Raw genomic sequence first — 15,459 nt, 5'->3', positions numbered from 1 at the left:
TGTGACTCTGCCACATGCTTTCTTACTATTCAGAGCTCATGTTGGTATGAAGGGTGTTAAAGGCCATCAGACTAAGGAATTCATAATTTCAAGTATCCAAGTGGCTGTGTGTGTGTGTGCACACACGCGCGTATATGTGTGTTAGAGCCTAAAGGGACTGGGAAGGAAGAAATTGGGGAAAGGACTTTGATAATACAAAGAGAGTTAATAGATTTTTTTTAATCTTGTTTTTCTCTTTCTTTTTTTTAATTGATTTCATTTTTAAAAATACACGACAGCAGAATACATTACAATTCTTATTACATATATAGAGCACAAATTTTCATATCTTTGTATATAAAGTATGTTCATACCAATTCATGTCTTTATACATGTACATTGTTTTTTTTCATTAAAATTCTTATTACACATATATACCATAATTTTTCAAGTCTCTGTATATAAAGTATGTTGACATCCAATTTGAGTCTTCATACATGTACTTTTTTTTTTCTTCAAAGAGAGAGTGAGAAAGGGAGAGAGAATTTTAATATTTATTTTTTAGTTATTGGCGGACACAACATCTTTGTTTGTATGTGGTGCTGAGGATCGAACCCGGGCCGCACGCATGCTAGGCGAGCGCGCTACTGCTTGAGCCACATCCCCAGCCCCCATACATGTACTTTGGATAATGATGTTCATCACATGTACTTTTCCCTTTTTGCTAGCTGGTTGAATAACCAACCAAAATGTAATAATGATCCGTGTGATTTAATGTATAGATTAATGAGTATACACATGCTTTTCATACTTACTATGTGCAATACAGAGCATTAAAGAATCATGGTATGGACCAGTTTTCAAAAAACTTATAAGGCTAGAACCTAGAAGTCCAAAACACTTGAAGGAAATAAAGTAAAAGTAAACAATATTATTTTTTTTTCCTGAGCAATCAGGCATCAGGTTTTTTCTCCTTCATGTATATTTAAATTTTCTATAGTGAATATGTTTCATTGTGGCATAGGTAGTCTTTGCTATAGAAGTTTATGGAAAGGAGAAATTACCATCACCACCATCTCCAACTGAGATGTGGGACTTAAGTTGGTAAATATCTATGCAGGTATTTTTGGTTTCCTCATATCTGCAACTATCAAGGAATGACTGTCATTAAAGAGCTTATTTTTAAAAAATTATTTTTAGTTGTTAATGAACCTTTAATTAATATGTGGTGCTGAGAATCGAACTGAGTACCTCATACATGCTAGGTGAACTCTCTACCACTGAGCTACACCCCAGCCTAAGAGACTATTCTTCAAGGTTAAATATGATAAAATAGAATAACAGTATAATAACTATAATAAGGGTGTATGTGATACATGTGTGATATTTTGAAAACTACAAATTCATCTTTACATTTATGAAATGGATGAGTTCATATATATTCATAAAACCTACCGTCTGACAGATGTAAGATCTATGTAAGTATCAGCTATGGGCATTATTTATAGCAACCTTAAAACAAAATAAGGAAGTCTGTGGGAGCTGGGACATGTGTACCTGGAATACAGTTGATTTGTACAAGGTCATCCATTGTTGTCACTGATTAGTTTTGTTTTAAACTCCCAGTGTAGGCCTCTTCCTCTGCCATGGTTTTCAGTAACTAAGCATTTCCCTTCATTACAAAATTGGAATAGTCCTCTTTCTTTCCTGGCACTGTGACATTCCAGATCTAATTTTTATGGTGAGGATCAAATATAAGCACCTGCATTTACTTTCTCCTCCACAAGTTCTTGCGGTGGTGATCCAGTGCAAATGCTTCTTCCTAAAATCTACTTATATCTCAGAATGTAGGCCATGTTCTGAATTTGATAAATCTTTGAAAAATGGTCTATCTGTTATAAGGGAAGTATGGGTTCTGCTGCAGTCCGGCTGCAGCAAAATAACCAGGGGGTGACGAACAACTTGTGTATTGATACAGCAGGAATGGGAGCCGTTTATTGTAGGACAGGAGGGGTATACATACATTACACACAGCTTATCTTAATTAACATAAACTAGATACAGCAGTCAACCAATAAGGAATCTCCACACTTAATGGCTCAATGACGTTACTTCACAAACCACTCCCTCTGGCAAAATGCCAGGCGCCATCTTGACTTGTTTATAGACCCTAACAGGTTCAGTTTTGAGATGGGGGAAGAAGGAAAGAAAATAAGAGTTTAGAGTCTCCATGCATAGGCAAGCCCTATTACTATTTTGGCCAATGTCTCTAGTTTCCATAAGTTTTTCTCTATTATAATGATCTTTGCATGGAGGACTGTACATAAATGTTAGATTAAAGCTGGCTTTGCATCCACACCTGGCCACATACTTACTAATGGTCAACTTTGGACAAGTTAAACACTCAGAACCTTAGTTCTGAGGACTTGGTTGCTACTATGAAGGATTGCTGTGAATATTTTGAATGTTGTAAATATTGTGAAAGTGTGTTGTAAAGCACCTGAATACATTCCTGCCCCTTGTCATATATATAACATTAATATGTGTAGCACACGGGCACAAACATATAATTAGGACATTTAAATACTGATTTAAAAATATAAACAAGAACAAAAATTATTAAAGACATGCATTTAATAGCTACAAAATATGCTTTTGATTGGCTGAAAAATAATCAATTCCCCGTTGTTGGATATTTTGGTTACTTTCAGTTTTTTCTTTTTAGTGGTAACTTTTCCAATACTCTTTCCAAACTATTATCTTGAACCATTTGTATCCAGAATTAACAAGTTCAGAGATTTAAAAAATGACCAAGATTTATAGGAATAGATTTGTGACCTCAGAATGCACAGTGATTCGCTTCCTCCGAGAACGTCATTTCTTCTGGGCCTTCCATATGTGTAATGATGTGAGGTTAAGTAGTCTGGTAAAAATCAGACAGTGTCTACTCTAGGCATGGAGGGTGCTTTAAAACCTGGTAAAAGACTATTCATGGGGTACATATAGAGGAAAATAAAGCCATGCATGTTTTCTTTCTTGAAACACTTCAATTAAGTTCCTTTTAATTCCGTTTCCAGTGATTTTTTTTTTTTTTTTTTTTTTTTTTAGTTTGTTTAAATGACAGTCTTTCTCTTTTAGTGGTTAGCACTGGCCAACTTCTTGAGATAACAATGGTGACCTCTATTTTTCTCCCCTTTGGCCACAATGCCTAGAATCATAGGAACAAATCCAGAGCAGAATGAAGCTATTAGTGAACTGCCAGCCATATGGGCTGGCCACAGAGACCCATAAACAGCAAGAGAATACACTTTGGAATAAAAACTCAGTCCACATTTTCTTAGCGGAGATCAGGGAGGGAGATCAACAGAATCTCGTTAGCTCGTGGAGGTATTTATTTCCTCACTATGGTATTTTGCTGTAGCATTCATTTAAATATCTAGTTAAAATTTGGCAGAGCTATTAGTGGAGTGGAGGTGGGACTGACTGTCTGGACTGATCGTCTTATTAAACACTCATGTAATTGTTCCTGTTCCAGCAAAGTGAGAATCTCTTGCCATCTGTTAGGCAGGCTCAATTAAATAGATTTGGGAGGGGAAGAGATGGTGGATGGGAGGGTGTTTCAGCAGAGTGGGCAATGAGGATGGGGAAAGGCAAGGGACAGCCTTCAGGAGGTGGAGGGAAGCAGGCTACAGTTCCCACTCCACCCACAGGACAGAATGTTTGTCTCCCTGACCCCTCCTTAAAGTAAAAGTAAGAGGAACTATATACATTTGTTACTATTTTTCTCTTTAATTTTTAAACTTCATTTGAGTTGACCATCTTCTTTTGGGAAGGAGTAGAGGCAGAGCTTAGGAAATGAATAGAAAGTACCAAGGGTAAGCTTGATTAAGTTGTGTTATATACCTTTAGAACATTCAGGTTGGATAAAACTCAGGTAAGGATACCTTTTTTTCTTGCTGAAAGTCAGGTTTGTTCCATACTGTTGGATGGAATATGTTACATACTTAAAGATTGATGGAGCAATTAATATGTAGCCTCAGGGAAGGCTCAAGAGACCTTACCTCTAAATTGCCAGGTGACTCTTCAGTCAGTACAGCCTCAGTTCCATTGGGATTAGGGAGACAGTTTATGTTTTTCTTTGAGTACTTAATAATAGCCAGTTAATAGTTTTTTTTTTAATTTTTTTCTTTTTTAAAATTCAAGTTTTAAAAATATATGATAGTATTTGAGTAGAGTATATTTTAGACTGCCTAGCATGTATGTTAAAAGTACATTTGTTGAAGTCTAGTGTAATTATAAAATGTGTACAAAGTTTAAGTGTACAGCTAAATAAATTCTCACACAGTCCAGGAGCCAGTACCCACCCAGATGGAGCATTGGATCATTTCAGTGTTCCAAAAGCCCCTTCATGTGCTGTTCTATTCATTCTCCACAAAGAGTAACCCCTATCCAGATTTCCAAGAGGATAAATTAGGTTTTTTGGTTTTGAATTTGACATAAGTGGGATTATACACTCTGTATTCTACTGTCTGGTTTCTTTCACTCATACTATTTTGTGAGATTCATCATGTTGATGAATGTGGCAATTGTTCATCCTCATTGCTGAATATCCTATTATGTGAGTGTATTGAATAGATCACAATTTGTTTTCCTGTTGCTAAAAGGACTTGGGTATTTCCTAGGTTGGAGCTGTTATGAATAGTGCTGCTATGAACATTTTTGTACTTTGATGAATATATGACCACATTCTGCTGGATATTTACCAAGAATGGGAATTGCTGGGTCAGAATATGTGCATTTAATTAACTTTAGAAGATACTTCCAGTTTTCCAAAGTGTTTGCATTAATGAGAGAAAGGTCAGTTTTGTCTTCAGATCAGAATATTCAGTTCTCATGAACATAAGAATAAGACATTTATTGTTTTCTTTTAATTACGGAAATCAGTAATGAGGATTTATTATTAGAAATTCATTCATTATTAGAAAGATTTCCACTTTAAAACTACACATCTATTTTAGTAATATTTTTACCATACATTTTTACTTTTAGTATTTGAGAACTGTTTAAAATATGAGCAATGAATGGGCAGTGGTGGGCAGAATCTTTGGCTTTATTTCTAGGGATTTGTAAACCAACGACAGTTTTGACTCCCCACGGGTTCTGTGCAAATTAAGAGCTCAAGTTTCTGGGATTCTTTTTGGTTCTTCAGGAAGTTTGAATAGGGAAAGTAACATCTTGGAATAGAGTGCAGAATACTCACCTGCCGCCCCTTCCCTGACCCCTGTTAGTGGGAATAAATCATCAGAGAGGACGGAAGAATCTGACCTGTTGGGATTACTCGTCATTTTCATGTTTTAGGAAAACTCTTCCTTTCCATTTTCATTTTTTTAGTCCTCTAACAACCAGGTCTATAATAACCTCAAGATCACCAAAATGTAGGCTAGGTTATATAATTTTGAATTCCTGGATTTCGCATTATCCCTACCCCACTACAAAACCCCACTCACATTCTGTTTCTTCTATAATTCACATAGCAATAAAAAGTATAAAAAACTAAAACCTTTGTCTAGGACTTTTTAATTGCTTCTTGACATTATACCTTGCTTAAAATAAAATAGATATAAAGAAATCAAATCTTCATTTTCTGTTCTACATACAGGCATTAGGATTCCTAGACTATGTACTGAACAAAAAGGTATTATAAATAAAAATTTTAATAGTTCAGCTAAAAGCAATGCCCATTTTTAACCGAAGACCTTGGTTCAGAACTCAGCACTTCAATTTTTTTTTTTTAAACCTGGGATATATTTTCTAACCTTTGAGCTATAGCTTTTTTGAACCTGTGAAGTATGTGATCCCTGCCCTGCCTACCACATACAGTGTGAGGAGCAAATGCAATAATTCATGTGAAAGTGTGAACCATAAAAGTGCTAAGTTTTTGAGAGCTGAGCTTAGTAAGCGTGTTTTAAGAAAGATGATTACTGTCCCTTGACCTAGAGCACAGTGGAAATTCACTCTGTACCCTGAGATCTTGTGCACATCCATAAGGCTGACCTTTTAACCTTGTACCCACTATGGCTGGTTGGAACATGTCTAGTTGTCCTGGCTTCTCCCTAAACTTCTGAAACTTAAACTAAACTCCAACACTGAAGCATGGGGAAGGAGAAGGGACAGAATTTATTTGCTTTGGTGATAGCACCAAACTATGACCCTAACATGTTATTTTTCATTGCTGGGTGATTAGAGGGTGGTGCTCTCATCTTGGACTTCTTAATTGCTTTTAAATTTTTCATTTACTCAACCACATTTATTAGGTGTGGAGAATATAAAAATGTTTACAAGCCATGAAAGGATCTACATAAAAATATTAGTCATCATTACTGTTAAGATAATAAGTAAAATAGGATTTGGAACAACCTCATGGACCCATTCCCAGCGTGTAGTCTTTAGTACTACTGAGTAGTTTATCTTTCTTTTAACAAAAGGAGATGAAGTATCTGATTTGGCCCTTGTGGGTATTGGCTTGAGCAGTGGATCTGGTTTGCTTCCTGGAAGCAATCCAGGCCTCATTTACTAGTAACTTCCAGGAGGACCACCTTCCAAGTTAGGACAGGTACTGTATTCATTGGGATGTCACTGTCATAAAAAAAAATAAAAAAAGAAATCGATTATATTTATCAAGATGAATGTAATCATTAATCACTACTTCATCAATCACTTCATGAACTATGTTACTCTTGGTGCCAAACAATTTTGAAAATCAAATTTTATAAAAATATTGAATATTTTCTGGGAGTCTGAGTGGTAATGACATAAGCCCAGCCTCCAGAAAACTGGGAGTGCAGGCATATAGGTTCATAATTTCTTTTTCAAAACGAGATGTGTTTTATGATTCAGAATCCTGATGCCCATTGAGATCTGGAGTAGAACCATATAATTAAGTGCATTAGCTGGTATGTACATCAAAATGAATGACTTTGTGATTTTGTAAGGGCTATAAATACACATCAGTTCTCATTAGCATTTATTATCAGGTAAGTTCAGGATATGCCGTATTTTGCTAACAAATATATTACATAAAACTTGATTTTCAGAGCATTTGGAATTTTGGAATACACATAGGGATTGATGATCTACCATAAATAATGTTAGTTCCCAATAGGACTAATTTTTATCTGTATAAAGCAACAAGCTAGAAAATTCTAAGACAGAGAACCAGCTCTGGAACCATACTTCCTGGCTTCATATTTCAGCTTTGCCAAGTGATTTTGAGCAACTTCTTTAAATTCCCAGGGTCTTACTTTTTCATCTTTAGAAACACAGCACTTTTTAAATGAAGATTAAGTAAAATATACACACAAGGCAGACTATGTGCATTGCACTAGGCTTCTAATAAATACACTTCTTTCCTCATCTCTATAATGGAGAAAATAGCACCTATCACAGATGTGTTTTGAAGACTGAAATAAGTAAGTAGATGTGTAATGTGCCTAGATGTCCATTCCAGATATGCATTCAATAAGTATTAGCCAGCATTCTTATTATGAATATTTCAAGAAATCTATAATAAAATCCTATCAACAGAGTCATTTTCAGAAAAGAAATGTACAATCTGTTGAATGAATGAGTGGCCCACTGGAAAATGATGGGTGGCACCATGACGATTCTCAATTATAATTTTCCAAGCTGTGATTCCATTCCTGTCTTTCCTGAGTTTATTTGCTTCTCTCCACCTTGTATTCCCCTTCCCCCTCCCAGCCCCGGTAGCTTGATCTTTCTTCATTTGCATTCTGTTTAGATTGTACAGAGCTTGATGAACTTGGCACTTATCTTCCTCACCACAGCCATGCAGGTGTGTAAGGCTGCCTGGGAAGACATCCCAGATGCTGACAAACTCTTGGCAACAGGATAGAAAGGAAAAAGGATATTTTGGCTTACGACTTCAGAACTGACTCCTTACTCATCTGGAGAGTTCAGTGGTATCTTTAAAGCTTTAAGATAGAGGATGAGGTTGCTGATCTTTTTTTGTGTGCCTCCCATAGAGGCCTATTACTTGGATTCTCCTTTTTCAGTTGGTTGTACTTTCATCTCTTGGGATTGCCCGGTTAAAGCTACGGATTGGTCAGGTCCTAAGTCTGTGAAGACATGTTAGCTGCAGGCAGTGTGCGGAGGAGTAGGTAGGTGTGAGGTAGGCAGGGGCTGCTGGAAGAATGTGTGTGTTGTGTGCCGTGGCTCGGCCTAACATCTTGGCCAGGCTGTCGTGTTTCCTGGCATGTGAGAACTGGATCTTCTCTTAAGGCCACACATAGTTGGCAAGCCCCATTATGGTACTCTCCCAAGGGGGTGCTTGAGTAACCAAGGTGATAGGTAGGTAATATTGGGTAGGTATTGGCTGAATGGGGCCATGAGAGAATGTGGAAAGAATCCTTTTTAAAGAACTTTATTGCATTAGATTTTAGTGTCTGTAAACAATTACAGCATTCAGGGAGTGCAGGATTTAAATGAGAAACACAACTTTGTCAGATTATACCAGTCGGATAAAATGGCATGGGCTCCGGAAATCTATAATTAAATGTATTTTTTGAAAATGAAAAAATATAGTGTAACATCTGGTTTATTTCACTACAGAAGTGCCTGGGTAATGCTTATGTAAGCGTGATTGACTTTGGCTGATATTCGGATTCTTCTCTGTAAAATTACTGTATTTTAATTAAGTTTTTTTTCCTACTTGATTCTATTTATCTTGTATGTAATAAATTACTCACACACAGAAAATGATGTCTTATTTAGAAAATCTAATGTTGGTTTTTTGTTTTTTTTTTTTCTCTTTTTGTTGCAGCGGATATTCAACTCCTTTGTTTACACTGAGAAGATCTCAAATGGAGAAAGCGAAGTACAGCAGGTAAGAGCAGTAGAGCACTTGGCATTGCCCAACTTTGCCTGACTTTTAGCCGTGCTTTGTGACTCTTTCCTCATAATATCCACCAGAGGTTCCCTGTCACTCTCATTATATGCTTTTGTGGACATTTCATGCATAAGGATGAACACCTCCTACTTGAATTTCAGTGCAACGATTATGTGGAAGGTTTTCTTCTGTTCGTGTTATATCTTGGAAATATTTAATCCCTTTTGTCTTTAATATCTCTAAACTACTCTGATCTAAAAGTATTTAAAAAATATTTCATCTACTATAGAAAATAAGTGCCAGGCTTTGGAATCAGACAAACCCCACATGAAATTCTGCTCTTCCTATTTATTCTGTGTCCCTGGTAAACATATTTTCTTTTTTGAACCATAGTTTCCCAATCTTAAATAAGGGGATCATAAAATCTAACTCTATGAGGTTGGAGAATTAAATGATGTTAAATTAACTGAGAATGAAATGGAATCATCTGTGTGGAAGGTACTGGCATAGAGGCAGCTCATTAGATGTTGGCTTCATTTGTTCTTTCTTCTTTTCTAGTATTTTCTCTTTGCTTTTTCCTCCCATTTTCTTTCATTGCTCTGTGGAGTCATGAATCTTTGAGGCTAGATTCTATTTACTTTATTTATAGCTGGCTTCAAATGGACTGCCTCCTAAATTAAAACAGTGTTGGTGAACATGGTCATAAATAATTGATCTGTGCTAGAAATGAAGAGTGGGAAAAAGGAGTTGGTTTTAATTTCAGCTCATCTACCAACTTCATTACAGTATGTGACTGTCAACTGGTCATTTGAAGCTAGGTTTGAAACTTAAGTAAAAGACAGAACCAAGCTAAAAACCAGACAGTGGTAAAGTGCTCCCACAGGATAAAAAGATAACCATGGTAAAATGCAAAATAATGTTAACTTTTTAAGTTTCTGTCCTTATTATATTCATGGAGAAAAGCCTGACTTGATCTGAACTTCAGTGCTATTCAAGAAGAACAAGCTTTGCAAGTGTCATTAGAGTGAGGTTATTTATAGGACAGTTATTTATTTATAATAAATTACTGTGGTTTCATCTTGAAGTTCAGCATTTCCTGTTCATAGACACTGGCATTTTTATTGGTTTCTGCAGGTTAAATTTAAAGTAATCATGCATATAACTTTTTCTTAGCTTTAGAAATTTTTATTTTTTTTAAAGAGAGAGAGAGAGAGAGAGAGAGAATTTTTAAATATTTATTTATTTTTAGTTTTTTGGCAGGCACAACATCTTTGTTTGTATGTGGTGCTGAGGATCGAACCCGTGCTGCACGCATGCCAGGCGAGCGCGCTACCGCTTGAGCCACATCCCCAGCCCGCTTTAGATATTTTTAAATACTGATGTTTTGAGATTGTAATGAATATGATGTGGTTGGCTGCACCAAATCTTATTTTCATAATTCCTCTCTTATTTTTATTTCAACAAGCTAAAAAGTATTTTAGGATCATTAAATTTAGGAGGGTTTTAGAGGAGAAGATTGCTATAAAACGTGTGAGGAAAGTTTTCTGTAGACCGAAGGCCATTTGATAACCTTTTAAAGAAACTGATCCAGGGATATCAGTTTTGCCTCTTTCCTTAAAGTAACAGATACAAGTTTGTACTTTGGCTGTTTTTAGTTGTGAAAGCTGCTTTGTTTTCTCAGACTGATGCTATTGCTTTACTTGTCTAGCTATGAACAAGTTTGGAAACTTTTAATATAGAAATCATAGCCGCTGATTAGCACTTATAGAACACTGACATGAAGGCCATTTCTGTATTACCATCACATTGATGTTTACAATGTAATCTTGAAGGAAAGAGATTATCCTATTACAGATGAGGAAACTGAGGCTCCAAGAAGTAAAATAAGTTACCTGCAGTGTCAGGACTATTAAGTAGGAGAGCTAGTTTTTGCCATGAGTTTGACACAAATTTTTGTTACCTGTATTTTTAAATTGATAAAATTTAATTTAGAAATGTATGTTTTCATTCAAAAGAGAAGTCTTGGCTGAACTCTTTATCTAAATAATTCAAGTGAAGGATTCTCACGTAGTCATGTGTTCTTTTGTCTTTTCACCATTTGTTAAAAAGCTCGCTCTTAGACTGAGCCAGGAAATACTTACTTAAAAAAAAAAAAAAAACACACTTTTCTTTTTTTAGTTGTAGATGGACACAATATCTTTATTTTATTTAACTATTTTTGTGTGGTACTGAGGATTGAACCCAGTGCCTCACATGTGCTAGGCAAGCGCTCTACCACTGAGCTATAACCCCACCCACAAAAGTACTTATCTTTAACTTCTCTGCAATTTTGCCAGTCTAAGCTGAACAAATGGATCTTAGGTCCCTTTCCTATCTAGAATATCGAGATTCATATGTAATTATCATTTTTATTTATCCTAAATTTTAATATATTCAGATTCTAAATAATTTCTTCTCTTCTGACATCGTTTCTAGATCTTTTCAGCACCGCAGTCACTATAACAACCACTGCCACCAACTTAAATGGTTACTTTTGCATAGTTGATGAAAAATTTGCTATCAGTTCATTATGATAAAAATTCTATGGGTATCACCATTTTATAGTGAGGAAACAGATTTCTGATATCAACTTCACATAATTAATAACTGTCCGTAAACTCTGGACTCCACGATCCTGGACAACAGAGAGGGTGAAATCTATGGGGAAGTACCTACGTCTTACACTTCCCATTCTGTAACATGTTCCCCAACACTCACACTATTGTCCCCTTTGAACTTCAGAACACCAGGAAGCAATTAAGCTGGCTTTTTAAAAATTTGGGAAATCTTTTCATACATGTAAAGCTATGTATAAAACATATAGGTATAGAAAAAGAAGTATATTAAAATGAACATCCTAACCTGCTACCCAGCTAACGAAATAAAACATTAACAAGCAGAAAGCCCTTGTGTGACCAAAGGGTGTCTTTCTCCCAGAGGCAAGTTTGTTCTGATTTTTTGTTGTTGTTGTTGTTAGCCATTTCCTTGTACTTTTTGTGTTTTGTTTTATTCATCCCCAAATTATTTTTTATTTTGGTTATTGTTTTAGTCAGCTTTCTCACTGCTATATCCAAGAGACCCAGCAAGAACAATTTTAAAGGAGGTAGCAAAACTTCCTTTGGTATTCATAGTTTCAGAGGTCTCAGTCCATAGATGGTCAACTCCATTGCTCAGGGCCTGAGGTGAGACAGAAAATCATGGCAGAAGGGTGTGGTGAGGAGGAGAGCAGGTCAGGACATGGCCACCATAAAGGAGAGAGAGAGGGAAGAAGGGAGTTATGAGAGAGGTGGGGGGGGGGGAGAAACTACTCTAACACTGTGCTCTCCAGGGACAAAATATACACCCCAAAGTCATGCCCCCAATGACCCACCTCCACACCCTATCTGCCTACAGTTACCACCTATGTCCAAATGCCCTAAATCTGTGTGTGTATGGACAGGTTGACTGTTCAGCTCAGTTTCAGTTGCCTCTCTGGAGCAGAGAGGTTTTGAGTGTTTTTCTTGACTGGACAATGCCAGCTGCTTCCACAGCAGTTCCCTCGGGTTACTTCCCTGAGACCCTTTTATAAATGTGCTAATCTGCCGCAGTCCGGCTGCAGCAAAATAACGGGGGGGGGGGGGGGGGGGGTGACGAGCAACTTGTGTACATTGATACAGCAGGAGTGGGAGCCGTTTTTTTTGTAGGACAGGAGGGGTATATATACATTTCACACAGCTTATCTTAATTAACATAAACTAGATACAGCAGTCAACCAGTAAGAAATCTCCACACTTAATGGCTCGCTGGCAAAATGCCAGGCGCCATCCTGACTTGTTTACAGACCGAACACTAATCTGCATCTTCTTCAGTACTCCTCCATATATCTGATTTTGAATCTTTTGCCAATTTGAAGTGTCTAAAAGAGTATCATACGAGTTTAGTTTGTTTTGTTATGATTATTAATAAGGTTGAAATAACTTTTTACATGTTAGTATGCTTTTATGGATTTTTTTTTCTTTTTTACTTTTTCTTTTCTTTTTTTGGTGTGTGCATGTGTGTATGTGCATGTGTGTGTTGGGAATTCAACCCTGGGCATATAAATTCTAGGCAAGTGCTCTATAGCCGCACCTCATTTTGTGTTCTTATGTCAAATGTCTATTAAAACCTTTTTTCACTTTTTTTTATTGTTGCTGAAGTGTTTATTTTATAAGTGCTGTGAATGTTCTAGATCAGTGGTAACCAACGAGAACTTTCCTTGATGAGACTGTTCCATACTCTCTAGTACAGCCAGCCGCTAGCTACTGTGACTATGGGTCATCTGAAATGTATTATCTAGAGCTACAAGTAATTACATTTAAAACTTAAAACTTGACTTTAAAATAGCTATATGTGGCTGGTCATTATCATATTAAATTGCCTTGTAGATGTGTTTTATAAATGTATTCTTCCATTTTTTTAGCTTGTCCTTTACTTATTATTAAATCTTTTAAAAATTTTTTTATTTTGTTGTTGATGGACTTTTTTATTTTATTCATTTATTTATTTATGGTGCTGAAAATTAAGCCTGGTACCTCACACAGGCTAGCCAAGTGCTCTATCATTGAGCCACAACCCCAGCCCCTTACTTTAATAATATCTTAAAGAATTGAAGTTTTAATTTTGAATCAATTTTCAAACATCTGTCTTTCCTTTTGCTCTCTGCTCTCTGTGTTCTGTTAAGGAAATTCATTTCTACTCTCAAAGGTATGAAAGTGTTCTGCTATATTTTCTTCTAAAATGTTCACCTCTCTCGTTTAAGATTTATCCACCTAGAATTGATTTTGATGTTGGATGTGAAGTAGATATTCAATTTCAGCTTTTCCCCATATGTGTTTTCAAAGGTTCTAACACTCTCTATTGAACAGTCCATGCTAACTGTTTAGGGTATGTTTCTGTTGCTAATCAAGTTTCCATGTGTGTGCAAGTTTGGTTTGGTTCCACTGGTCTGTATATCTCTCGTCATGCTAGTATCCCGCTCTCCCACTGACTTTTTATATCAGATTTTTATATCTGGCAGAATAACACTGTTCCCTCCAGTAATATTTCTTGATTTTTCCCAGAGTGAAGACTGGACATCTATCCCCTGGTGTCCTGGGTGATCATTGAAGTAGAAACTCAGTCTCCAGATTGTGCCCTTATTCCTAGACTCTGCAACCAGAGTTTGGCACTCTCTCACTTCCTAGATTTCTTGCTTTCACTTTGTATGAGGTCTCAGTGCCCCTCACAGTGATTTTTCCCCCCGTTCATGCCACTTCCTTTTACCAATGATAAAAACAGTTAAAACTGCTTGAAGGATATGTTTGAGATACCAAAAATAGGCTAGCTATTCAAAACAGATTATTGACTCTTAATTTGTGCTCACATGAGGGGGAAATCATTCTTTCCACGTGTTTGTACCATCTAAAGTGACATAAATTTTCTATCCATCAGTATTTCTTCTCCTTCTTTATGCTGGGGATCAAACCCAGGGCTTGGTCCATGATAGGAAACACCTGACCACTAAGCTCCTGCCCCAACCCTCTCTGTCTATCATTTCTCTTTGGGGTTAATGAAAACTAGAGTCCCATGGATTCTTACTCTCTCCCATTATTAATCAAATCTTGTTGAGCTTTGGATTGTGTTTGCACATACTATATAAAGTGGCAGGAAATCTAAAGTGTTGTTAATATCTCTGGTTAAGGAAGCAACGTAATTAACACTAATAAAAAACATTCTGTGATTCCTGACTCTTACCACAGAACTCTTTATGGCATACGCATTCCTTGCTTTTACCCATTATTTCTTTCTCTTGGGTTAACCCTCGGAGTGTGGGTCTAAATTGCCTAACAATGTGTTTTAAATCTTGGATTAGTTCACCCTATGTGGTTTTGCTTCCAAGGAAACTATGGCAACAGTCTCAGAAAAATAAAAAACCCCTGCTCACATTCTTGTGTGAAACACCGCCCAGGGATTCCAGTTTTGAATATTTCAAGAAATTAAGTTGCATGTGCACATAAACACTACATAAAATGGCATCTGAGTCAAGAAAAATAGATTTTTGTACAAATGGCCCAGAGAGTAGCAAAATATACTCCCTACAATACAGAGTAGTGAAGAGGAAACCAAAGGATACAGAGCTTCTTGGGACTTATTTCAAGAGTTTCCTTGGACTTTTTCTCCAGTACAATAGTAATTATGCTAACAATTGACTCGATGAATGAAATACCAGGTATATTTTCACAATTAATGTTTCAGAAACTACTGAATTTCCAGCAGCAATGATGATAGAGGACTTCAGAATTTTGTGAAATGGACAAGTGTGGTACAGGAACCACAGGCCCAGGAAGTAGGCCTGATGGTTGGTTGAGTACATTCCTCTAGCAGTCCTTCCCCTTCTTCCTGACTTGGTTTTCAGGAACCCACACTTGCTTCCTTGCCTTCTGTGTCACATTGCTATCTTTGTGAACCTTTGCCCTGGTGCTAACATGTCATGTGTCCTCATGGGCTCTCACCTCCTTCAAGTCTTCTCAGAAGTCACC

At 36.6% G+C, this 15,459-nt stretch overlaps 1 protein-coding gene across 1 annotated transcript in view; it reads left to right on the top strand.

Annotated features, from left to right (window-relative positions):
* Cachd1 (cache domain containing 1) overlaps nt 1–15,459 on the top strand; it is a 203,978-nt gene that overhangs the window by 70,263 nt on the left and 118,256 nt on the right. The window contains exon 2 of the mRNA XM_076862327.2: nt 8,819–8,881. Coding sequence (XP_076718442.2) covers nt 8,819–8,881 — 63 coding nt within the window. The remainder of the gene's footprint in view (nt 1–8,818; nt 8,882–15,459) is intronic.

This window comes from Callospermophilus lateralis, chromosome 7, assembly GCF_048772815.1.
Source record: "Callospermophilus lateralis isolate mCalLat2 chromosome 7, mCalLat2.hap1, whole genome shotgun sequence".
NCBI classification, from domain to species: Eukaryota; Metazoa; Chordata; class Mammalia; order Rodentia; family Sciuridae; genus Callospermophilus; species Callospermophilus lateralis.
Note: the sequence above shows the minus strand (reverse complement) of the source record. Positions and strands in the feature narration are given on the sequence as shown.